This window comes from Centropristis striata, chromosome 5 (genome assembly GCF_030273125.1).
Source record: "Centropristis striata isolate RG_2023a ecotype Rhode Island chromosome 5, C.striata_1.0, whole genome shotgun sequence".
Classification (NCBI taxonomy): Eukaryota; Metazoa; Chordata; class Actinopteri; order Perciformes; family Serranidae; genus Centropristis; species Centropristis striata.
In genome coordinates, this window is record NC_081521.1 from 14,488,976 (window position 1) to 14,516,645 (window position 27,670).

At 41.8% G+C, this 27,670-nt stretch overlaps 2 protein-coding genes across 2 annotated transcripts in view; one reads left to right on the forward strand and one right to left on the reverse strand.

Moving 5' to 3' along the window:
• asxl1 (ASXL transcriptional regulator 1) overlaps positions 1-27,670 on the forward strand; it is a 138,765-nt gene that overhangs the window by 66,983 nt on the left and 44,112 nt on the right. The window lies entirely within an intron of this gene.
• mfn2 (mitofusin 2) lies at positions 1,119-22,797 on the reverse strand. Its single transcript, XM_059333231.1, has 18 exons — positions 22,417-22,797; positions 20,479-20,660; positions 19,366-19,501; positions 19,050-19,212; positions 18,792-18,916; positions 16,727-16,835; positions 16,432-16,539; positions 14,647-14,800; positions 14,246-14,313; positions 13,917-14,038; positions 13,547-13,673; positions 13,258-13,362; positions 10,618-10,720; positions 8,470-8,690; positions 7,876-8,031; positions 6,781-6,977; positions 6,511-6,645; positions 1,119-4,506 (listed from the first exon to the last, which is right to left on the reverse strand). The coding sequence occupies exons 2-18, from the start codon at positions 20,654-20,656 to the stop codon at positions 4,437-4,439; spliced, it is 2,277 nt and encodes a 758-aa protein (XP_059189214.1). The 5' UTR covers positions 20,657-20,660; positions 22,417-22,797; the 3' UTR covers positions 1,119-4,436.

A 27,670-nucleotide genomic window follows, 5' to 3' on the forward strand; every position in this document is an offset into this window, starting at 1 on the left:
TTTGCTTTGTATTAACAATATCAGGATAACATTCTTTTTTATGGAGTAAATAAGAAGGCAAATCTTCATGTCTACATTTGTTTTATCATTGTGAACAACCTCTTGTACAGATTTATATTTATGTTTTTATACTATATGAATGAGGAACAAGATTCATACACAAGTCATCTTCATCCTATTCTCAGACTGTAGTGCCAGTCTGACCTCTTATGGACCTGTGAAAGCATAACACTGTCTTGAATATGTGTCTTGGTCTTTCTTGGATATGAAGAACAAATAAAAGTCAGGTCATTAAAAATTAGCATACTGTCCATCATCTGTCTTTCAATCTAGCCAACTACTGGAATAAAAAAGAAGTTTACAGACATCAAGTCAGGCTATTGGCTATCCAGCTTATTTTCAAGGGGACTACTGTAGAAGTGATTATGGGCCTGATGACAAACTTCTCACCAAACACTAGGCAATGCTGCAGAGTACATGCCGCGTGGGTTTTCTTACCAAAAAATGACATTTGACACCTCTAAATAGGGATAGAGAGCCCAGTGTTTCCCCTAGAATTGTTTTCAGCAGCGGTTCTGCTGTGTCCGTGGCCATGAGCAGTGTTGCCAACTCCTCAGCAAGGAAAGTAGCTATTGGTTCCAAAAAGTGGCTAGAAGTTGATAAATGACGTCATCGCCTAATTTGCATAATTTTCCATGTGCCTGTACTTGTAATGGACACTGTAGGAGAGAGAAAAACATTGTGGGGAAGACAAAAAGTGAGTAAAAAAACACTCTAAATATATTTAGAACTTTAGAACCCTGTCTTCTGTCACAATTCCAACCCTCCTCCTTAATCCGGCCTCGGACCGGCTAAAGTGACCCAAAAGAGACACTGACTGTAAACCAGCCAGCGGCAACTTTGCGCATGCACGATTTGCAGACTGGACGCTAAGGGGTTCACATCCCTCTGTGACTGCAGCTGGGAGAGACTGCTGCAGGAGGACTGGGCCGCTTCAACTTGTTCTTACTCCTCTTAAAGAGCCGTGGGGGCCGACTGCTATTTAAGAGGAGTAAGAGCGAGTCTCCAAAAGTCTCCAGTAACACCAAAAAAGTCGCTAGTCGTTTTTAAAAAAAAATTGTCGCTAGGGAGTCTGAAAAGTCGCTAAATCTAGCAACAAAGTAACTCAGTTGGCAACACTGCTGCTCATTGCCCTCAGGAGCTACGCTGTTACGTTACGTTACCTGCGCTACTCACTATATAGACCGTGTATAAGCTTGAACGTTACTTTACGCTGATGTCCTAAGAGGGTCCGGCAGGATTTGATGCGCCTGTTGATGACTCAAAACAAGTCAAAATTAACGTTGTGTGTTGTTGTGCTCACACAGTGCTAGTAGAAATCATTAGTTTAGCTAGCATTGAAAATGAATGATCATGTGAAATTTCAGCAGCGGCACACTTAATTCAGAATGTAGGAGAAACACTGGAGCCATTCAGAGATCCCCCATGGGCCAATAGATGGGACCTTGGCATGGGCAGTGGTGGAGAGGGACAACAGCACAGAGAGAGAATAGAAGTGATGTTAAACTATTCTTCAGCTCAGATGGTGACTGGATGAATTGATGAGTAGGTGAAAGGTGGCCCCTCAGTATGATGATGAAATAGACAGGTGAAAGCTTCACTAAGGTCAGTCGGTTGTCCTCTCCAGCCTCGAGTCAGCCTGAGCCAAAAATCTATTCTTATTATTGTCTTATATTTCACTCATTTCTCATGCATTTTAAAAAAAAATGACACGGGGCACCCCAACAACTGAGCAAACTTAACTCAATGAGGGTTGAAAGCTTCAGAACAATAAAAGCTTAACACCCGTCAACACCTGCACACCCTCGCTGAGGAGGTTTAGTCAGAATTTGTTGCAAAAATGTTCAACAGACAGAGTTTTGTTTGTTTGTTCTTTTACATCACCTTTATTTTATATTCATAGATTTGTACATTTTAATCGGACAACAAACTAAAATATCCATTGCGTGCAGATACTTTCACCTCTCTGAAGCCAACACAACTACTGTGGAGTGTTGAGTGGATTTGGGGGAAAACAAACAAAGACAAACATTGTTGAAAAAAAAAAAAAGGATTCAAAAAGCAACACAATTATAAAGTGCATATCTCCCTCTGAACAAAGTTTTGGACAGCAGCCTTCCTGCTCACTTGGCAACATACAGTGTATGGCTTTAAATACAGCAAGACTGTAACATCCTGGACCAACTCAGGCACATCCACTCTCCTTCAGCATTTCCCCATCGTTTCAAATTGAAAGGCAAATTATTAAATTACATTATATACACATTTTAGAGCCCAAGAGTACAATTCCATTTCAAAAGCGGGGCTGCTGCTAGATTTGGCCACTCCTCCATGCTGCATCATGTAGTTCAGATTCCTCCTTCTGTTAGTGAAACCATGTATGATATTAACAGAAGCAGAGAGAGCAGGTAAATGCTCTGCAGTAACAAAAAGACAAAAATGTTAATATGTACAAAGAGAAGGTCTGATTAGCGATGACACAAGACACTGAGGCAGCCATTAACAGTGCTAACATCTCACATAAACAACATTGGGCCTCATGCATGAATCGTGTCAACACACAGATTTGATCTTAAATTGTACATTAGCACAATTTAAGAACTTTTGTGGCATTCATCAACACTTGCATATTTCCAGGTACTTCTTAGGTAAGATCAACATTTATCAGTGCCCCCGGACCACATAAAAGCCATCTTCATTATTTTAAAGCTGTGAAATATTAATTACTTTTCCGAAAACACAGAAGAGAAATTCTCCAAGTATTTCACATTTTTAAATGTTTACACCTATAAAAGAGGATTAGGTGGAAGGCCAAATGACAACTAAATTAAGCCTGCAGTATTACCTTTCAATATAAACCCAACTTTTATTTTAGGTGAAAACTAGAAACTGGCGTGCACACACTGGTGAAGTGCACTGTAAATAAACTAAATATAGATATTAGACACAGCAGTGGCCAGCTTTTATACACACCTGAAAAGGTGTTCTGCACAATGTTGCAATGCACCATAGTGAGCCCTCACCCCAGGGCACTATTAGGGCTTTTTCCTATGAAAAAGGTTCCCGGCATGCCCATCCAAATCTATAAATCCAAATCTTAAAGACCAAATGGGATTTATCAACAATTTCAGCGGGGTGAGAAGATCTTCCTCTTATTGCTGTGTGCAAGAACACATATAAGAGAAAAAATAAGAACATATTCAGGCATGAGGCCCCGTGTTCTCTAACTTTTGGTTTGGGGGAATGAGGGTTCACAAGATATGTGAAGAAAGAAAAATCAGGTAGTGTGAAGTATTTTGTCTACATATATCCAAAGCCTGATCATCTTATTTCTCTGAGCCACAGAGATCCAGTGTTGATGCTGAATATTGTCCCTTAAAATGCACTATATCCTCCTTACTCTTTAAATTAACATGGAAGAATTTAACATTTTCTCCTTTAAGTTATAATATGCTAAAATCTAGTCAGTTACTTCACAACCCAAACAATAAATCCTCACAAAAACTAAGGAACAATGAAGTAAATGCACATATAGGGTGAAGGGATGTGATCTCAGAAACCTCCTGATGTCTGTGTAGAGTTAACATCACTTCTACTTAGTGCCCATAGAATGAAGACTTCAGAGTGGAAAGCCATTTTCCTTCTTGTTACTTTGATTGAAAATTGTCACGATGTTAATATAATATTTTCTTTCTCAGTGGCAGCTGATCATTTCTGACAGCTTCATTTGCAAAAAAAAGGCTACATTTCATTTTACAAACAACTGGAGGAATAAATTATGTTGCATTATCCGCCTGACATAAGACACTTTCTTCCAATCCGTCATGTGGACTGCCGTTTACTGCTGCACGGCACACGTCCCTTCTTTAAAATGTATATACAAAATCAAGTCTACACAAGTCCCATGTGGCAGAATTAACTGGAACCAGATTTAAAGGACAGTGTTGAGTTTCTGACATGCCAGTGCAAGTTTATCAGGAGTCAAACTGAATTTGAAGGAACAAGGATAACAAGGAGCGTGGTTAAACCTCTTCACTTCATGTCGCTTAAATTTAATAGCAGATTTATTTTTTATTTATTTTCTTTTATTCTTTTTATATTATCTTTTATTTCTCTTTTTTAACTTTTCTGTTGTGTAGACCACAGGTCTCCCACCCTGAGCCCAGGTCCACATCTCCATATGACAGCCACCCAGTAAGTGCTTCCACTCACAGCAGATATTCCCTTATGTTTCTCCTCTTCTGTACACAACATTGGAGTGTTTCCTCTCGTTAACTTCAGAATACAGAAGTGTATGATGTAGAGGGGAAGCTTCAGCAGGTGTGCCAGATGTTCCTCTAGTGCTGTTAGTATCTGAGGTGGATGCTGTGTGCGGGTTACTTGCTGTGGTGGAGGTACTGCTGGGTGAACATGTTGAGCTCGCTGTCCAGCCAGCCCGCCTTGTTCCTAACACAACAAATCACAAACATACATATTAATATCTGCATTTATGTAACACGGTGCATGTCTGAAACGGACTATAAGTACACAAGAATCACAGCTGTGCTGCGCTCATTTAACTAGTCCAGCCAATTACAATCACAGGGAGCAAGTTGTCGGATATTAGCAGGTCAGGGTTCCCTCTCTTCTCCAGGACACGTCCAGTGATTAGTTCAAGATTATACCGGTAGATTTTTTTTTTTATGGGTAGAAAAATGCATATCATGATATTGGCAACATTCTTACTTTAGAGTAGTGGCGTAAGGATTCCCATTAATGACCTAGACTGTGGCAGCCTGGTATAGTCTCATGTGCTGCACTAACGTCACATTTCAAGCTACTGACAGTATATGTAGCCTACACTATTCATAATATAAAGTTATTTTGCGTTGTGTCTCTGCATCACACAGTTGGGCTACTATTCATTGTGCATATGAATGCATTTTTCACACATGACGCAGCCATCTTTTCCGATCTGCAGTTGCCAATTGATGTTTATTAAACGTATTAAATAGTTGTATTTCACTCTCACTTTTATAAGGCACAAAGTCCCAGCAGAACACAGCCCTGGTGGCGAGACCATGAGTGAGACTGCAGCCAGGACTTAGTTAACGTGACTGAGTCTCTCTCTAACTGTTACGGGTCTGACGTCTGCCTGATAGCTGTTCCCCCAATTCACGCTCATGGGTTTTTTGTCTTTTTTCGTGATGGATAACGTCGCTCCATTCTCTCATCCAAGTTGTAAACAAATATCTGCTTTTGACACGAGGGGGAGGCGGAGCCATGACATCATCCTGCAGACAGGGAACCTATAGACTCAGATTTAATCAAAACTTGTTTTCCTAGTCCGTACTCAAACAGCATTTTCAGATATATCCACTCAGTCAGCTGTTTCTGCAGAGTCCTATATAAAGATGGACAGGCTGACAGCTCCTTACAGGAACATCTCAAACATTTCTCATCTCATCATTTCAGAAAGTGAAACTCATACATTATATAGATTCATTACACATGGAGTGAAATATTTCAAGCCTGTTTTTATTGTAATTTTGATGATTCTGGCTTAGAGATAATGAAAACCCAAAACTCAGCGTCTCAGAAAATGATAATATAGCTGGTGAGTGTAATGTGCTGGTCCTGGGTCAGTGGTGGTTTGGGGCCATGTCCTCTGCTGCTGTTGCTCCACTGTGTTTTCTGAAGTCCACAGTCAACATAGCAGCCATCTAGCAGGACATTTTAGAGTCTTCATGCTTCCACAAGCTCCCAGGAGATGCTGCTTTCATTCTCCAGCAGGACTTGGCACCTGCCCACACTGGTAAAGGTACCAAAAGCTGCTTCAGTGATCATGGTGTTACTGGGCTAGACTGGCCACATAACTGGGCTGACCTGAAGCCCATAGGAGTCTATGGGCTGTTGTCAAGAGGAAGGTGAGAGACACCAGATGAGCTGAAGGCTGCTATAAAAGCAACATGGTGCTGTAGGCTGATCTCCTCCATGCCACCAAGTATTAATGCGCTAATTCTAATGCACTAATTTACCGAATTTCCCTTCGGGGATGAATAAAGTAATCTATCTAATTCATGATTCAAAAGGAGCCCAACCAAGTATTGATGTATAGAAATGAAGATACTTTTCAGAAGCATGACATTTGTGTTTAAAATATCCTTTTTTTCTAAATTGATCTTATGTAATATTCTAATTTCCTGAGACACTGAGTTTTGTGTTTTCATTATCTCTAAGCCAGAATCGTCAAAATTACAAGAAAAACAGGCTTGAAATATTTCACTCTACGTGTAATGAATCTACATAATATACAGTATTAATGAAGCCAAAACATCTTGATGGCCCCCTGGTGGCCATCTGCAGTACATGTCGTGAACCTCGCCCCATCCTTGTTAGTGGGTGTTCATGATTAGCCCCAGGAAAGTGTCTGGCTGTTAGTTTGTGCGCAGAGGGTGGTGAGGTTCTTACCGCAGCAGCTTAGCCTTGCTCTGTAGGCCGTCAAGCAGCTCGATCTTGCTGTTCATGTCAGTGATCTCATCCTCAAGGTTCTGTCGAGTGACATCTACCTGCTGGCAGAGCTGAGCGAACACACCTGCCAACTCCCTAGTAACCACAAGAGAGGGGACACAAACAAGGTAAGAAAACGTTAGAATAACATCATTGTCTTCTTTCGAATCACTGATGAAACTGACGTTCTCAGTACTCTGATGTGATGCTAATCACTGATAACATGCTCACTGCTGGACTTGGTGGCTGCAGTTGGATCCAGTGTAGCTGACGATGAGCTGCAGTTTTTCACTGGCATAGTCCACAAACTGCCTCTTGAAGGCTCTCTCCTTGGCCTTGGTGGTCCAGGTGAGCCGCTCATAGATGTAGAGGAGTCCGTAGAGACCCACTGACAGGGCAATCAGCCGCCAGCCAACCGCCTTCCAGATCTGCACACAACAACATATCTCATGAACTCTCCTCCCTCTGATACCTATACACACTGACTGCAGGAACATCAACAACCCTCACCAAATGATTTCAACTCAGTTATTTTTCCACTCCATGCCTTAACCAAAATATGTTTTATTTAAACATTTTTAAATGAACTGTAGTGTAAACAACAACCAACATATTTACATAAAAGAAGTTTGTAGATGAAATTCTCAGTGCAGCCAAACACATTTACTGACTTGAATCTGACTCAATGAAGGACCCAAAAACATCTCTCTTCCTTTATTACCCTGAACACACTGCTGGGTGATTTCTTGTCTGTCAGGATTTTCTGAGACTATGATGGGGGGACCCAAACAAAGTCTGGGTGTCTGGGAACCATGCTGCCCCAGAGAACATTTTTGCCCTAAAAGTCTAAATTTGGTGCCTCTCGCACATTCTAATGCCACTATTCCATCTTAATCATTTCTTATTTTTTATGAATTATTGTAAAGGATAATAAGGGTTCTTATACATTTTATTTAGCGAGTCATATTTACACAGTCTTTTTGCCAATTCTGTGGTGGACTCTGCTAACACATCCATGTGCTCTTATTTTGAAAGCTACATGTGTTTGCTTTTATTTTGAAGGCGGGTCTAACACATTCTTGCCATAACGCCTTATGGTGTGTTATATTAACACTGAAAGTTGGAACTTGGAGCTCGGAACAACGTTGAAAATTCAGACATTCGCAGAGACCTTGAACGCACCATTAGCTGCTGGACTCTCTATGTACGCTGCAATGTAAATAATCTAACTAACAGAACATTAATCCTCTGTTTTACTGGCGAGATGACGCATGTTGTATGTGTGTATGTGTGTGTGTGTGTGTGTGTGTGTGTATGTCTCCTCACCACACCACCGACCACAAGGACACCCATGGATGTACGGGAGGTAAGGGAGGCAAGGCCAGTCACCATGGAGACCATAAGCTCCTCCTGGGTCATGGAGCTTTGTGGAAAAGGAGGCATGCTGGTGCTGACTGGAGTCAGGGCCATGGGCCTCGGGACCTGCAGGCACAACACAGCTGATAACAGCACAGCCAGAGAGGAAAAGTGGAATTCTAGGAGAGTGATACCAGAATCATTCTTTGGGGAGGACTCTCAAACCTCCCGCCACGGGCTGGAATTGAACCCCGGCTGCAGTCAGTATATGGGGTACGCACTTCATCAAGTCAACTCAACTTGGCTCCGTTAGTTAGTTCCCATAGTAGCATTTTATTGTATTAAGTTTTGTGAAACTTGACCTCAGTGTGTAAAATGAGCTGTAAATAACCTCTAGGATAATCACAGCATCAAGAAACTTTACCTCCACAAACTAGAGACCGAGAGCATTCAGAGGATTTCCTCAGCAGTTACCAATATAGAAGTGCAACAATTCTTGCAGAATCAAGAAATGTCAAAATGTGATGGTTAATTAATCTGCTGTGTGGTTTCTGAAGGTGTTACCTGGTCATTGTAGCCCATGAGGGCCCGCCGGGTGTTCTTGGGCCCCAGGAAGCGGTTGACCAGCATGGTCCAGCCCAGAGAGAAGTGGAAGCTAATGTCCTCCTGAAAGTCACTGCAGAGCTTGTCACAGGCCAGGTCATAGCTGAGGCTGAAGCACTGACGAGGAACCAGCTTGTCTACCTGCTCTCTCACGGGGTTGGGCAGCAGAGGCTTCAGTCCCTCTACACACACACACACACACACACACACACACACACACACACACACACACCAGAGAATCAAGAAATACACTGAGTCATAATTTAGCACAGAAGTCAGTGTGACTACATACATTTTACAATGTAAGGATAATATAGCAAACAGTATAACATGAGACCTGAAAACACTAGACTCTATTTTAAACTCATAAGGGGTGAAAAAGGTGACAAAGATCCAGACCAGACTTCTTGGGGGAATATACTTCATAGTTGAAATACTCACTGTTCATTAACATATCATTATCAATAGAACAATAATCATTGCCATATATGGTCATATCCAACTCCCTCATGTTTGTAAAGCAACCTGTTACATGAATCATCGCTCATCTTTGCCCGCACTCTTTTTCGTTGCCACTGATCATGACATCTGAGCGATAACACATCTGCAGCGCGCAGATTTCAACTGCCGCGCGCACTTGTTTGATCTTCGAGCACATATTCAGCAACCGAGTGAAGCAGATTCAGGCGCGCGCAAGTAAACAAACAACAGCAACACGCAGAACAACACTCTCCCTCTCCCCCGCGCTCGCTCGCGGTGGAGCGAGGACTTTTGACACCTTGGGGGCCGGGCCAAGGCTGACCCCGGGCCTCTTATGATTGGTCATTTTCCAGCCCTCCACGTGGCCCTTTCAGTTTACTGCTGACAGCTTAGTGGTAGCGGCGGCATCATGTAAACAACAACAACAGTTGTTTCATGACGTTGACAACCACAACTCTACGCTTCATCACTGGTAATAAAAAGGTTAAAAATGCTGTTTCTTGTTTCTAAATGATCATAGAGTGTTAGATCCATGGGTTTGCCATGACACGGAGCAGAGACCTTGCAGTCCAGTGGTGCAGGCTGTCTCTCTGAAGCAGAGGATGGCGGTCGTCTTCATTTACGTCAGTCTTCTCAGACAGCCCACAAACATTGGACGACTTTCTGATCATATCCTTGTCAAGGTTTCTTTTCTTTTTTTTTATATTAATGTTTTGATCCGGCCAGTGCTTGGATCAGGCCTTTATTGATTCGTTGATTCTTAATTATTTCTGACTGCTATGTTGGTTTTATTTTACATAATTAATTGTGATGGTTATTTACCATATTTCCTCAATAAATAGCCAATCTCATATAGCTAATGGCCGGGGACGTTGTTTACATGAACAAATAAAGGCTGGAACAGCATTTTTAACCTTTTTATTACCTGTGATGAAGCGTAGAGTTGTAGTCGTCAACGTCATGAAACAACCGTTGTGGTTGTTTACATGATGCCGCCGCTACCACTAAGCTGTCAGCAGTAAACTGAAAAGGCCACATGGAGGGCTGGAAAATGACCAATCATAAGAGGCCCGGGGTCAGCCCTGGCCCCGCCCCCAATGTGTCAAAAGTCCTTGCTCCACGCAAGCAGAGCTCCACCGCGAGCGAGCACAGGGGAGAGAGAGAGAGGGTTGTTGTGCATGTTGCTGTTGTTTTTTACTCGCTCACACCAACCTCTGCTTCACTCGGTTGCTGAATATGTGCGTGAAGATCAAACAAGTGCGCGCAGCAGTTGAAATCTGCGCGCGTGACATGAAATAATTTACGCACGCGTGCAGATGTGTTATCGCTCGCGCGACTTTTGACTCACATATGGCACCATATTGTCCTAAAAAATTTGTTATCGTGACAGGCCTATGCATCAGCATGTTGGATTTGTTTACATTCACATATCGTTACGTTACTCTACTCTACTCTACTCTACTCTACTCTACTCTACTCTACTCTACTCTACTCTACTCTACTCTACTCTACTCTACTCTACTCTACTCTACTCTACTCTACTCTACTCTACTCTACTCTACTCTACTCTACTGGCTGTCAGATTGTTAAGGGGTTAAAGTGTAGACAGGTGGATGTTTGGGGTGTTACCGATCATGTCGGTCTGTGTGGCCTGCAGGGAGCTGGTGATGGAGGTGGAGCACCTCTCTGACATGTTCTTGCCCAGACCCTCCTCTATGTGCCGGTGGAGCTCCTAGAATAGAAAACAAAACACAGATGTGTCATTATTTCACCCATGGTTATAATGGAAGCATGTTACAAATAGCTAAATCTGAGCCATCTAGATTTGTTGCCTCAGTAAGGTTCAGGTTTACAGCATGTTTTCTAGCCTGTTCTTACACTCATCACAGATAGAAACAGCTGAGGGAGGGGGAGCCATTTTGGCCTCTGTGCCAATGAAATGAGATTGCAGAGTTGAATGGGTACACCATGACTCGGTCTGGACTGCTCTTAGATAACACAGATTACAGGCTTTATCCAGGTTCAGGGAGCCAGCAGGAGGCCAGGGATGAAGCAGGGGATGAGATATACATGTGCCGCATGTAAACACCAGACTGACTGAGATGCAGGAGGACGGACAACATTTCTGAGTGGTGGTTGGTTAAAAGAAATTGTGAAGAGTGAACATTTGAAGTTATTCTACTGTAATTAATACTTTAAAAAGGAGAGAGCTCTAAATCTAAAATATCAAATAAATCATAAAAGCTCACTTAACCTTTAAATTCCACAACTACAATTACAGCCTTGCAGGTGTTTGCCTCCGTCAGCCAGCCAAGCTTCACTTTACCTCCATGTTGGTCCAGAGGGATGTACCACGGAGCAAGATTAGTGGGGTAGCAGGGTTAGCAGTGGACACTTTCATTCTCTGTAATCCACTATTTTCCAGGTCATCTTTGCAGATAAATGTTTAATTTATCTGCATATTATTTTATTTTATTTCATTGCCAATTTCTCTGCAAATGTGTAAATACTTTATCAGTGTATGTTTAAATGCTGCTACTAGATGCGTGAATTTCCCTTGGGATAAATGCAACATCTATCTATCTATCTATCTATCTATCTATCTATCTATCTATCTATCTATCTATCTATCTATCTATCTATCCATGTTGAGCCTAAAACTTACATTTTCTGTTTCACAAAGGTGTTTCTGTTTTAACCTGGCATACAATAATAGTTAACTGTATGATTAATGAGTAGGCCATTTATTCTTGCAGATGAAATGCTCTATAATTCTTCAAACTATAGGGTTATGTTTTTATGCTTAGTCCTGATTTTCTGAAGTCCGTTTTGTTGACTCATCTACAGCAACAGTGTTGCCATTTATAAAAAATATATTTCGAATGCTTCAAAGTGTGTGGAACGTCAAATGACACACACCCTTTCATAAAAACACAGAGTTCAGAAGAAAGCCAGGGCTAACAAAGAAACACAAAGAAACCCTGACTCTGTTGAATTTGCTTTGTGGTTCAGCCCACAGACTTATATGAAGCCATTACAGTAGGCGATGTGTCAAATATGTGCAGCTTTGAAGATAAAACAAAACAATCTCAACAGTTTCAAGGGGGACCAAGCAGTCCCAGGCCAGACCAGATACATAATCCCTCACTCATAAACAACACCTGGACACACTCAACTCCTTCTATTGGGGCAGTAACTAGCTCCCAACCCAGACGGGGCAACAATCTGAATCTGAAAAGATGGCATTTCCTCTCCTCCACCAACAGGATTGGTGTCTCTGAATCCGTGTTGCTAAAATTGAAGCCTGTCGTTATTTGTGAGAGCTGTTGATATTATGGCTTGTCCATCTCAAGGAGCCTACCAGTGCATTCTGATCAAAGATACAGGCATTCCTCTACACATACTGACCAAAGATTCAGAGCTGGCAGGACAAGTGGTGACAGCAAAATCAAGCAAAATTTACATTTGTGGTTATGACATCTTGAGATAAGACAAGATAGGGGGTCTGAGATAGGATAGATTTTATCTACCCAAGTGAACGTACAACAAGCAGTGAGGATATTTCTCTGTCGTGAGGCCACAGGTTTGTGCTTGTGTTTGTACAGGACACCAGAGACAACCTCAACAACTAGTGCTGACAAAGAACAACCATAAACACAATAGCTGTCAGACAGCTAACTGCTGACATGCAGACACATTCAGCCAACCACCAAACTGTTGGCCATGGTCACCTACAGAGTCAAATGGAAGTACTCTCCAGTATTATAGTTTAGTTTACGATGCTTTTCAAATGAACGCAAAATGCTTTCAATCAGAACTATTGTCCAAGAGTTTGGGTTTGGCAGCGGATGCCTCCACATAAGCTTTTGGATATAGGAAAATAACTGTCATGTAAAATGTATCCATGTGTACAGTTAGCCATGGGCTAACTGGCTACAAATTTGCAACACCCAGGCATGCTTTTAACACACATCCAGGTATGTGTGCAGCTGCACAACAACAGCGGCCGCCGTCGCTAACTGCACAGCGGCCGCCGCTTATTGTAAACAAACCGGCATGCTAACTGTACACAAAGCCATGGGCTTGGCTACAAATTTGCAACACACCAGGCATTCTTTTCACACACATCTGTCCAGATGGGAAAGTATGACATAAAACAAAATAAATCTGAATATGCAGCAGAAAAAGTGTCAGTTTTAGATAGACAGACCTACTCTGTGAAGCTTAAATTAAGGACAAAGAATTGTGTTAAATATCCGTTAGACTCACGTTCTTGTAGACCTTGAGCACCACTTGTGATGGGTGGAAGTCAATGTGGAAGTCATCCACCAGCACACTGAGCTTCCTGATTTCCTCCGACATAGCGTTGGACACCTGAACACGAGCAGACAGGAGGGGTGAACACCTTGCCTCTGTTGGAGGCAGCTTCCAACTTGATATTTACAAGGTTTTTTGTGTGTGTGACTAGCCTAGTTTACACTTTTATTTGAGAAAATAATTAGATTAACATTGGAGAAGGAACTTAAAGAACATCTGCTGATGTAATGCTGGGTTTCACCTGTCTCTCCACCTCCTCAGTAATCTTCTTGATTTTGGCCTTACAGTCCATGGTCAACAAGTCCAACTGCTTGTCTATAAACTCCAATCGGTCCTGACGGTCCTCTTTGGTCTCAAGGCAGTAGACCCTACACACACAGACACACAGACACACAGACACACACAGACACACACAGACACACACAGACACACAGACACAGAGCCACACAGAGAGAGACAGACAGACACACACAGAGACAGACACACACACACACACACACACACACACAGACAGACACACACACACCAGAGGGCAGATGATGATGACATGTTCTTTGGTTCTCATACAGTCTCAATACATACACTAGTGCACTGCCTTTATTATGACTCACCTCTGCTCTTGTGCAGCAATGTGAACAGAATCCATGATGCGGCGCAGGGCTTCAGAGATCTGCTTGGCCCTCACTGTGTGCTGCTCAAACTTTGTCTTCACCGCTGACTGTGAGATACACTCCTACACGCAGCAGCAGACACACCAACAATACGACATCAGCTCAAGAATAATGGCTGGCTTGTACTTACTGGAAATTCACTTTTCATAGCTTTACACAATGAAAATACAACAGAAGTAAGCATGACCTTACTGAGGAATTCATCAGAGTATTCAAATCTGTGGCATATTAAAACCTTTTCCTAGTTGCTCCGCATTTTAAAATGTTACCTCAAATCGCCGCTCAAAGTTCTGGAACTCAAACATTCTGGCTTGAAATCCCTCTGCAAGAGCTCCACCTGAAACAGTACAAAGCAATGTAATAATACTGGAGAATATTGTTCCACAGACGACATTTGATGTTTTCTTTACAAAGCTACGTCAGACAAGGCAGTGTAACCTGTGATCATCAGAGTGATCATGTGTCTGCTCGAGGCATAGCGTGATTTAGTACACATCGGGCTTAAAACTGATGTTCAATACCTATTTCACATGTTTATCCACTATCCATTACTTTTCTAAAACCTTTCACAATTTCAAATTGCAAAACTTATCCAGGCCTGCCAAACAAAATTTAGAAATTCGGGTATTTCCATGACCCTGTCAGAATCCACACTGACAGGCTTCCCCACCTGCTTCAGGCATTCCCTGAGCCTTCTGCACACGGGCCTGAAGGACCTCCTTGGCAGAGACAAAGAAGATGCGGTCACTGGCCTGGCCTCGGTCCACCACGCCCAGTTCCTCCACCAGGAAGTTGGTGCAGCGGTCCATGTGCTGCCTGCGAACCTATGACAGCACCAACACACTTTATTCAACATTATTTCAACACAACAATGGTAAACACTAAGCCAGCAAACTACTGGCAAACAGTTTTGTTGTAGGAATTTGAAGGAAAAACACCTCCACCCAATGATTCAGATCCACAAATTTCATTTAAATTGAGCCAGTAGTTTTTTCCTGACAAACAGACAAACAACCAAAAACACTTTCTCCTTGGTCGAGGTAAGAGTTAGACTGTGAGTAAAGCAGGGGTGGGACCAGGCCATCGTTTTGCAAGTCACAAGTACCTCTCAAGTCTTTTCCCTCAAGTCCCGAGTCAAGTCCCAAGTCCTACAGTTTGAGTTTCGAGTCGATCCCGATTCACATATAGCGGTAGAAATGAATGTGATTGTATGAAAAATTACAAAATAACCCAAACAAAAATTATTTTGTGCATTCTGGCTTTTTCCCCTCACTGATTTAGCAGTGCTGCTAGCAAAGTGACTTAGCCGAGAAGCTAGCGTTAGCTTTCATTCAACTTACCGTTCTTCTGTCTGTAATCTTCGACCTGCATGTTTTGCAAACTGCAATTTGTTTTTTGTTGACCACTTTGTAGTTTTTGTAACCGAACAACACCATCTTTGGCATCATTTTTGCCAAGTGGCGCCATTTTTTTGACAGTTCTTTTTCATTGGTTGTCTTGCAATTTGATTGGATGGATGCTGTCAGATCAAAATTGATTGGATGTTGTTCTAACAGCACCAGTCAGTCAGTCAGTCAGTCAGAGACAGAGTGGTCTTTGGGTTTTGGGGAAAGTAGCAAGTCTTTTCAAGTCAAAAGGCTCAAGTCCAAGTAAAGTCAAAAGTGATATTGGGAGTTAATTGGGATCCATCTGCATTGATGCCCAAACATCGATGCATATAGCTGTCTTTAATATATACTTTTATTTTGACAATCTCACTGTTTTGTTTGGAGTAGTAAACTGAGCACACAGATAGAATCTGTCTTGGAAATGGTCTATGTTCATAATTGAAAGATCATTACAGGCTATTTAAGTTTTAAATGTATAACTTTGTGATATCTGCAAATATGGTATCATTGTCCAATGAATCGATCCAATATCGTGTCACAATGAAACCCACGATTTACACCCCTACTGTTTAGTAAGAGTACCTTGTTAATTGATTACTTGTCAACTATTGAATTAATCGCCAATTAGTTTTTTTTTTAGTTTTTTTTCAGGAAAGAAAAGGTTAGATCCTCCAACTACAGTCTCTAAAGTGTGAATATCTTGTGGTTTCATTGCTCCTCTAGAACAGTAAACTGAATATTTTAGATTAGACGGATTAATCAATATTGACAAAAAAAATCATAAGCTGCACCCCTAGTATTGGAACAACCTCACATTTTAGTTGGTGCCACAGACTTTGCTCTCTCTGTGTAGCACATCAAGGCCCATCATCTTTAAGGACATCCAAACCTATAGAGCAGTGCTCACAGGTGACAGAAGGCAGCTCTAGGTGCGATAATAAACACTTGATCCACATACCCTTCTACTAACTGCAGCATGAAGTTGCATAAACCACTGGTGTATAGAGACACAGCACCAGCGGTTCATGCGTGCAACAGATATCGTAGCTAAAATGAAGCTGACTGACCTCCTCCATGTATTCAGGTTCTGAGGCTGAAGCATCCCAGCGGTTGTTGAGGATGAAAATGTTGGGACTGGAGAGCCGCTCATTGACCTTGTGAAAGAAGGACTTCTCCTGTAGAAAGACATAATTTAAAACTTGTTTAAAAGACATTTAAAATATTAGCATTGCATTGACATTTACTACAACTCTCCAGTACTTTATTCCATCTCATTATACCCCAGTTCATGACTCTGGGTCAAACTACAGATTCTTCAGAGAACATTTGCTCTTTTCAAACATCCTAGCTCCATTTACTCACCGTCTGCATCAGTGTGGACTCAGAGTTTGCCACCAGAACAAATACATCAGCATCCAGGCAAAAGTTGTCGATCCAGCTGTCCAGTTCTGTGGTCACATCGATACCTGGGCTGGAGGGGGGAAATAAAAAGTAGAATTAGCCAATTGCAGCCCTTGGAAAGTGAGCATGCTGGCTTTTAGGCAAGAGAAGGCTGAAATTAAATATTCTTCTTTAACAAACTTCGGGAAATCTCTTATCGATTTAAATGGCTTCAACTGCATAGTGTCCCTACCTTCGCCTTGGTATTAAATGCTGTGACCTTTCCATCACAGAGTATAGATAGAGATCTATGTTTGTATCAGGCGGCAAGCTCCGGTCTGAGCAGGGAGGCAAACCAGGAAGTGCCTTAAGCTGCATTCTACTGAAAATTCCAGCAGGGGGCGCCAAGTTTGGCTGCAAAAACATTTCTGTCCATTCATTTCAATGCAAAATGAGAAAACTTCTCACTTGATTTATTACCTCAGAATTTTTTTTAGGACAACACTATGTTCTCAATCACTAGTAAAAAATCTTCAAGACAATTTGATGTTAATAGTTCAAATAATGGCCCCATTTAGAAGAAAGTAAAAGATAAAGAATCATGATTTGGGGCGGGGCTACCTTTGATTGACAGGTCACTGACAAGGCAAGCAGTCATCAGGAGAGAAGCAGAACAATATAAAAAAAAGGACGTTTAGCGGTTTGGTGTCATAACTTTGACCCTTTCACTGTATTTTCACTTAATGACAGTTTATTTGAACGTTTTGTTCAGTAAAAATGTCTTGTTCAGCGTTTGGTTGGACTAACAGACACTCCAAGGAGTCGCTGCTCAGTTTTCTGAGGTAAGTAACAAACATTTTTTTTTTTTTTTGTTGCTAGCCAAAACTAACATCCCAGTTAGTGCTCCAGTTAATGCTAACATGAATAAGCAGCAGCTTGTCTCAGTCAGGTTGAGGTGTAGAGAGGCTGTAGTCAGTGATCAGATCCCTCTCCTCCTCCACAGTCCAGATATGGTCTGCTCCCCGTATCGGAAACAAGATGGCGACGAGTGTAACGCTGAACTCGATGCTTCCAACGGGCCACAAACCAATGGGTGACGTCACGGTGACTACATCCATTATTTATATACAGTCTATGGTTTGTATGTAATGTGTTCATGTGCTGAATAGAGGTGAACTAGGCTGCACTACAGTGCTCAAAGAACAGTTTTTAATGCAATCAATTCCTGTCAAATAATATTTCAGACTTTATGCCCATACCCATGTGATACAACATCATTTTAACTTTTATTTATGCAGCTGCACAGCCAGACGCAGGTGTTTTGAGGTGGAATAAAAAGAAGGAAGGGGAGAGAACTGCCAGGATCGAAGTTATCATTAAACATTCAGACATGAACCTCTAAACCACGGTGCAGTGCTGCAGTAGATATGACATGTTTTACCTGGTCTTGAACTTACAATCATTGGTGCCAGCGGCACGTTGCAATAATGCAAACAGGTGATGGGACTGAATGTATTGTCTTAATAGCAGTGTTTCGGCGGCTCCTTAAGAAGAGTGAGAACGAGTCGAATCGGCACAGTCCTCCCGCAGCAGTCTCTCCCAGCTGCAGTCACACAGCCGGAGGGGATGTTAACCCCTTAGCGCCCAGTCTGCAAATTGCTAATAGGCTAACAGTTAGCTCTGTAGCAGTACAGTGTGTATGTGCTGCTGCTGCAGGCGGTGTTCACTTAGCGATCTCTGTTTGTTTACAACAAGCACCGGACACTCTGTGCACAGTTAGTGATGCCTGTTAATTCACGATCACTATGTGTATGATCAGCGGAGAGACTGTGCATAATTAGCCATGCTGCTTTGTTTACGATCAGCGGCCAGAAACACGGCTAATGCAGCACTGCCTTGTCTGCCCCCTCCTACCCAACCAGTGCAGCCCAAAGGATCTTGCAGTGTTAAATAAAAATGCAAAGGACTGTGTAAAGAAATGGGAAATTGTCATTTGACCAACCAGCTTCACAGACATGAAAAGCAGAAGTATGAACTTGTGTCTGACCTGTCCACCAACACCAGATCATCCCTAAGCAGAGCACACTTGGCTTTAGGCCACATGACACAGACCAAACTGCCAGCATCCAGGTCCTCATCCTGGTGGAGAGCGTGGGCCAGCTGGTTCACCGTCTGTAAACACACACAATACTAGTATCAGATGGGTTCACATACACAATAAAAAGCAACCTTCCACTTCTAGAGACTTGAGCTGTAGAGACTAATGCTACGGTGTGTTACAGTGGAGACGTTTTGACCTGCTCACCTTTATGCTCTTCCTTTCCTCAGAGCCTTCAGTGAGGAGGAAGGCCTCATTGCCATCTGTTCCCTCCACCCTCAGGAAGCAGTTGGTGGTGTGTCCTATTCCAGACGGCAGCACCTTGTCACACAGCATAGCATTGATCACTGAGCTCTTCCCATTGCTGGTCCTGGAGAAGAAACGACAGCCGCGGAGCTAAATACCTGCAGTCTCTTCACAGCATTTACCATTTATATAGTATTTATAGCTACATAGAATTGGATTCAAAACTAGCTAATAATTGATAAATTAAGAAATAAAAGAAAAAGACAGCTATACAAACCTCCCAAAGAAGACCACCTTCATATGCCTGCGGGCAAGCACTTCCCCAATCCCCGACACCTTGGCCAGGTAACCTCGGACCTCCTGAACCTGCTCCTCCGTGGTGACCGGGTCCAGTTCTTCATTTTTGTAAGTGTCTAATATGCAGAGGTCATAACACAGAGGTCAATCCTACTGGTTATACATAGACTGTCCATAGTTATTCTGTTTTATGGCAGACTACATCAGACTAGGCTGTATGAATATGATGCAGTAGAATCAGTCTCATCGGCTGGGGTAAAATGTTAACTTGCATGCCTTGTGCATTTACCTGCATCTTTCTTTTTAAAAACAGATTTTGTGTTACCCTGAGGCCCAACCATTAAGTTGAAGAGTGGTTTATAAATAGTTTGAATGTTCAATTTTTGATCATTTCGAAAAAAACTAAATGTCAGAAAGAGTCCGTGTGAGGTCATATGCCATGGACCACAGGTTTTCATCTCCACTCCATGTGGCGGCTGTGGCTTCGATGAAAGGAAGGTCGGTGGTTCGATCCCTGATCACGGCAGTTTGCATGTCATTGGGCAAGATACTGAATGGCAAATTGCTCCTGATCGGTGTGTGCATGTGGTTTCCATGGCATCAGGTGGCTCCGTGTACGGTACGAATGTGTATGTGAACAGACGAATGATGACCTGTAGTGTTAAAGTGCTATAGTGGTAGTTATGACTCGAAAAGTGCTACACAAGTGCAGTTGGACACATTCGCCATCAGCGACCCTTTTTCTCTTTCTCATACACCGCTGCACACACTAAAAACTGATTGCTATAGTCCTAAAATACCAGTCATGATTCTCAACCCGACTCCTCCATCCCCAATTGTTTAGAAAAGGAGGCGAAAGCTGAGGTGATTTATTCAACAGTTGGCATTAATGAAAAGGTCTAGAGAATTCATGTTGGTCTGATTGTTACTGTGGTTGTACAAAGTTTTTTGAACACCTTAAAATTGGCTCTTTCACTTTAATTTTTACTGAAAAGTCATATTATTGTTTATTTAGACATGAAAACAGCATGTTTAACTACCTTGAGATTATCATAGGGGAGCATGGGAGAATGAATGACAAGCAGGACAGTACCATCTAGAAAGGATGTGCTCTCCTTGATGTAGGCCCCCAACTGTTCAAAGATCCCGTTGATCTTCTTCTTCGCTGTGACAAAATGCTTGAGTGGAGATGCATTCACTTCCGCCATCAGTCTCTTATCCTTCTTGCCGTGGACTGTGTTAGTGTTGGGTCGGGAGAAAACCAAAGACATGGCACTGGATAGAGTACAAAACATTAAAAACACCTTTAGAAGAATGTCTGGCAAAAAGGTTGAAATCTGAAAACTATTCCACACTGAGACACAAACATTCACAGCAATGCTTTTGTAAATGTGATATCCATTTTTAAATGCCGTCAACTTCTTAAGGTCAAATTGTCTAAACTCCAGCCTGTTGGCCATGTGCAGCCCACCCTCTTTATTTATACAAGTCCCCATCAATCAATGTCACACTCCCACCAACAATATACAGCAGTATTGGAAGTAACAAGTCCCAGTAGCTTTTTGTGGCTTTGCAATGTAAATAAAAAATATTTTCCCTCTTTTTAAGTTTTCAGCAACCCATTTCTGGAACTCTGCATGATCTAATTAGTGCATGTTCTTAAGTTATCCATGCATTAGCAAATATAGAAACTATAAGTAGACCACATTTTTTCTTCAATTTCTTGCCTGGTACAACTAAAGGTACATTTATTTTGACACATGTAATGATAACAAGAAAATATCTCCTAAGGGTTTAATTTAAGAGCTGATATCTAGACATTTTCCATGGTTTTCTTGATAATGATTTTGGTTTTTATTACGAAAACTATGGAAATGGGTAGATGTCAGCTGATACCAGGCATTAAAATTAACAAGATATTGAAGAAAACAAGGGTGGTCTAATAATTGTTTCCATGACTGTATAGTGGAAAACTGGACCACCTTACAGAATAGCCCATCATAAACTGTGAAATCAGAAATGACTATAGCCTTCAATGGCAGCTCTCTGATACAATGCCAACAGAAACTGAAACTTCAAGGAGTCTTGTGTAACTTTCATAATGAGTCATGTTATTAATGAGCTATACAGTACAGACAGTAGTATAAAACATAAGACATAAAATGCAACGACAACATACACACAAGTGCAATAGTACAAACAACACAGTTTCCAATCATCGCTCACTCAAATGGAGTAGTAATAGAAGTAATAGAAGCATGACGTCCTGACATCATTGATTGTTATCGGCAATAGCAGATTGGACAAAAGGAAACCCGTTCCTATTGGTGCTGCATTTAGGGAAAGTAAACCTTCGCCCTGAAGGAAACAGCTAAAACTCAGCATGCAAGGGGTTAATATAGTCAGAAACAATGGTCTGAGTCTTAAAGATGAACCTTTCTTCATAGAGCTGCTGACGATTTTTAAGCAAACGGCAGTTATTAGTTATCACAACACAGCCTGACCATTTTAACTAGATGTCCAAACCAACTGCTATTTGACTGCAATAGGTGTTAATGTTCGGTGTGTCCACCTGTATGTGTGTATGAGGGCCAGTGGGCCATTACTCAGCTGTGACCTTTCACACAGATTGAAGGGTACACTGAAGCTATGCTCTTAATGTTTTCGTTGTCTAACTTCCTAAATGTAAAATCAACACAAACCCGAGTTGAAAGCGACACAGACACAGCCAAGTGAAATCTTTAGAGTTAACTATAAATAACACCAGCTAGCCTTTGTTAGCAGAGTGTCGGAGGTAAAGCCCCTAACGCTGCATGTCTGTTGTTAGCTCGTCTCTTACATCAGCCACACGTCCATTGGTCCTATTCATGTGTTAATAACGTTGAACCTTACTGCTGCTGTCTGGCATGACAACGCACCAAATCTGGACAAATCCATGCTAATGTACAAGCTAACTAGCCTTCCAATTAAGTTGTCTGATTAGCCGGTCAGCTAACGAACTGACTGTTGACTGCTCCGGTGTGTTTCTCACCGTGGATGAAGGTCTTTCTTCACAGGTAATCCTCTTGCATCCTGGCCCCTCGGCTGGTCAAATATCTAGCTAGTTACTAACGTGACAGCGACTTAATGTTAGTAGCGTTAATTGGCGCTATGTTAGCTCTCTGTGCTAATAAAGGGGCGTCACTGGATGCTAAAGCAGGCGCAGACTTGACAACAAGCTGTTTTGTAGCTCTGTTTCTCAAACTGCTCGCTGTGTCAGCACTTTACCAGCTGCTCCGGTGTTTCCTTCAGGTGTTGACTGCTCACACACCGACCTGCTCAGGAGACGGTTCGCTCCTCGACCTGACACTTTAATAATAGTGGACGTTATCACCGTCACGTCTCACAGTCTTCTTCCTCTTCGCTGAGGCTTGTTGGAGTCCACAGCGTTGCATTATACTGCCCTCTTCTGGTTTTACTTTCTTCTTTTTCTTCTTCTTCTTCTTCTTTGGTGTTTATTGGCAGTTGGCATCCTTACTGTTGCATTTACCGCCATCTGCTGGACTTCACTTCCTTCTTACTCACTGGCGGTTCTAGACCAGTGTTACTGTGGGGGCCAAGAAGGGGCCAGTGTTTAATCAGAGGGGCACATTAAAAAACGGAAAGATGATTTTCAAGCATTCAAAACATTTATATAGATTATTTAAAAATCTAATTTCAGTATATGCAGAAGATACAAATGAATTGATTGAAATAATGACTTACAATAACAATTACTTTTGTACAACAATGCATTGTGATATCTCATTTTTGTGCACAATTACTTTTTTTTATTTTTAAAGTGCAGTACAGTGAGAATGATCTTTATATATATATATATATATATATATATATATATATATATATATATATATATATATATATATATATATAGTTGTTTACAGGTGTTTGTGTTATGCACTTATGTTACCAGCAGAGGTCAATGTGCTGTTAGTGAGACTTACTGGGGGTGATTGTCTCGGAGAACTGGGGGATTGTGGGTTGTTGTTGTTGTATGGCTTTTGTACGGCGTGGTCACAGTGACCGGAGTTAAGCTGTGATTTTCTTTAATAAATTGCACAGAAGCTGCATACCAGTCATCGCCTCCTTATTCAACGCTGCAGCACTGGGATGATCGGGAGCCGGCGGCTTTTTAAGAAGAGTAAGAACGGGTCTAAGCGGCACAGTCCTCCTGCAGCAGTTTCTCCCAGCTGCAGAGCGGGAGGGATGTTAACCCCTAATAGGTATTGCTAATAGGCTAACAGTTAGCTCTGTAGCAGTACAGTGTGTATGTGCTAACAGGCCAACAGTTAGCTCTGTAGCAATACAGTGTGTATGTGCTAATAGGCTAACAGTTAGCTCTGTAGCGATCTCTGTTTGTTTACAACAAGCACCAGACACTCTGTGCACAGTTAGCTATGCCGGTTAGTTCAAGATCACTATTTTTATGATCAGCGGAGACGCTGTGCATAATTAGCCATGCTGCTTTGTTTATTATCAGCTGCTGACGTTGTGCACAGTTGGCGACGGCGGCCACAGTTGCATCTCCTGTGTTTAATCCGTTGAACAATCGAAAACCATACGTCCCCTTCAGAGTCTCTAAATCCCTCTGGGGGGCTTTTTGTAATGGAGACACGCTGAGTGAGTGGACAGAGAGGGCGTGGCCTGAAACTTTCCTGATGGCCACTCTTCCCCCTAAAGGAAACACTGCTCATGAAAGCGATGGGAGGAGGGGAGAACCATCCCGTCACTTTTACCACCAGATGTCACTGTATTGCAGCATCATGTGAGTTACGGTCCAGTGTTCTTTAGCCTACATTATTATTCTGAAGCTTTAGGGCCCTGGGGCTGCAGCCCAGGTTAGCCCGTTCATTAATGTGCCCCTAAGGATATGTTATACTGTCTTAGCCTCATATTACAATATTTTTACATTAAACCTGTTCCACTCTAATGCCATCAACACAGCGAACAATTCAACAGTCCACACACTCAAATAATGTGATTTTCTTTTATTAACCTACATGATAACTAGGTACAGCAACTGCAGGTGCTGTTGAAGCTGTTTGCGAGTCCTTTGATCCATCTGTACTCACCCGAAAAATGTCTCTATATCTTTGGTCCCTTAAGGATAGCATTCATTGGTTAAATCAGCATGGCATTCATGTGTTAAATCTTCAGTAGTTCTAGATTTACATTCAGATTTTATAATTCCCAGCATTCAGCTGCAGAAAACTCATTATCATATACCCAACAATCATATCTTTTGCATTTTTCTCTTCAAAACATGCCAAAAGTCCTCCTCCTCCCAACACATCTGCAGCACCATTTTTGGTGGATCTCTATGCCCAATTAGATTAATCCAGTAGTGGGCCATCAACTGTTTCCTCCGCAACCATGATGGCATTTCACCTGCTTCCACTTGGAGAGCACAAACTGGGGAAGTTCTAGCTGCTCCTAAAAATAGTCTGCGTGCTCGAGTTTACACCACATCCAATTCTGTGTCATTTGATAAAAGCCCCTTTTTCAACATCAGAAATATTGCAACTACTGTTTCTTTATTTGGCCAGGCACTGGACCGCAAGATATCTTGGTCCGACTTACGGTGGGCCGAACCTCAGCGTATCAGGTTCCAGTCAGTTTAAGATGTGCTTCCAACTCCAGTTAACCTCTGCTGCTGGGGCAAAGCCGACACCCCTGCTTGCTCCTTGTGATCTGGGACTGTGGACAACATTCTCAGCTGCTGCCTGGAAGGAGAAAAACCAATACCTTTTCCACAACTGGGTGGAACATCTGCCGGAAACAGCAGGCATCACCATTCCCGGTTTGATTCTTCTGGATCACGAACACCAGACTCTTGCCAAGTTCAAAGACTTTTCTGAACTCATGCGTGCTATAAATCCTTTGCCTGAAACATCATTAAAGTTTGCTGACGAACTTACCTGCCTGACATTGTCCTGAGCTAAAAGTTCCGACATCAGTGTAAATTGAACACACCATAAGACGTTACGGTAAGAAGACCAGCCTTCAAAATTAAAAGCAAACACATGTGGCTTTCAAAATAAGAGCACATGGATGTGTTAGCAGAATCCACCACAGAATTTACAAGAAGAGTGTAAAAATATGACGCCTTAAATAACACAGAACCCTTATTATCTTTTACAATAATTCATTAAAAATATGCAATGTTTAAGATGGAATAGTGGCATTAGAATGTACGAGAAGCACCAAATTTAATCTTTTAGGGCAAAAATGTCCTACCCAGACCCCCACACTTTGTTTGGGTCCCCCCATCATCATCTCAGAACATCCTGTAGGAGACACTGGTTCTAAAGGCTTGACAGACTGGACAGACAAGAAAATGCCCAGCAGTATGTTCAGGGTAATAAAGGAGGAGAGATGTTTTTGGGTCCTTCATTAAGTCAGCTTCAAGTCAGTAAATGGGTTTGGCTGCACTGAGAATTTCATGTACAGACTTCTTTTTATTTATGTAAATATGTTGGTTGTTGTTTACACTACAGTTTGTTAAAAATGTTTGAATAAAACATATTTGGGTTAAGGCATGGAGTGGAAAAATAACTCACTGAGTTGAAATCACTAACTGACAGCTTCGTCCCCCCCATCTGAGTGTGTGTACAAACGTAATTTTATTAATAGATTAAATAAGTGTATGTGTTCCCTTATGTTTACCTGGTAAAAGGCTTTGGACATTAAAATTGCATGGCTGCTGTGGATTTTTCTGTCCTAATGATAATAGGTATCTGATGTGAATCTCTTTTTAACGAGGACACATTTATGTATCTCGATGTTCATTTATTTGATTTAGAGCTGGACAACTGACTGACATTATTTTTGTGTTTACTGATACAGTAACAACAGGTAACATCCCAGCTGAAAAAGTTGATGTGGGGAGTGCAGATCAGTAAGACATCACAGCTTTCCATCCAGCAAAAAAGATAATTCATTGAAATCTTAAGTGTTTAAAGCTCCCTTAACAGTGGTCTTCTACATTTGACATTGTAAAGTTATAAAAAGAGTACAATGGGTCTCATAAATTAGTTTTGTGTTAAATTGTACACTATGTGACGCCCATGATGTATGAAACTTTATTATCACTTAACTCATTCATCTAGTTTTCTAAATTTCTATAATCCATATTTATGTTGTTTTTTTTACGACTAAAACAAACTGAATAATGTTTTTATGAAAACATTAAAAACATTTGAATTTCAGCCCAGGCCAGCTCTGTGAGTGAAGTCACAGCTTTAATAATCAGATCACCTTTTGATTTGTGAAAAGCTTTAAGCCTACGTAAATCTACTCAGAACTGTCTCCTGTCATTTTACTATGAGAGTCATAAAACCATCCGTTTAGTCAAGCTGTTGTTTCCTGTTATAAAAACCTGGCTAGAAACCCACTCATCTGTGAACTTCTATCTCCCAGAACTCATCTGAACCAGCCACAGAATTGGACCTGAAAGAATGCAACACAAGATATAAAGACTTTGTGTGGGAGTGGTGTGTCTCTTGTATTCTTTCCACTGTACAGACTGTTAGGATTCCTCACTGGTGGTTCGGTCCAATCGGCCATCAGGAGGTGTGTGATATACAGGACAATATGTGCTGTTCAGAGAATGAATACATGTTGATTTATGCTGGGCTCACTTAGATTAGTAGTAATCTGCTCTGTTTCATATCAGTCTTTTCCTAGTCTTGGGTTTAGATCAAACATATTTGATATTATCTCAAGTCTCAGTGACGTAACACAATCACCAACCAATAGATGAGTGGAGGAAAGGTCCCCGGTTCCAGACCGGCCAGTAAAACCAGTAAAACCACTTCCACAGGAAAAGTCATTTTATCACACGTCTTTTTGGCCTGCCAAATTTCTACAATGCATCTTTTTGAGTGATGCAATACTTTAAAGAAGAGGGAAGAGTATAGGGAACCAATAGCAATGCTTTAATTTGTCACATGACCTCCAGGCAAGGCCGGATTAAGCATATGGGCAACTGGGCAACAGGAGCCCTCCACCTCTAAAGGGCCCGGGGCAGTGTGGGCACAAGCTAAATATCGGCTTATCTCTCTCTTAAATGTTAAACTGTCCATCAGAGCCGTTGCTCAACAATGAATTTTGAGGTGACAGGGTGATTTCTGAGGACCAAAATGCTACTTGATTCTGGATTCTTGATTTTTGTTTGTGTCATGTCTTACTCTGTGATAGCTTTATCAATTCAATACATTTGTGCTACTGGGAATAGGTGCTGTTAA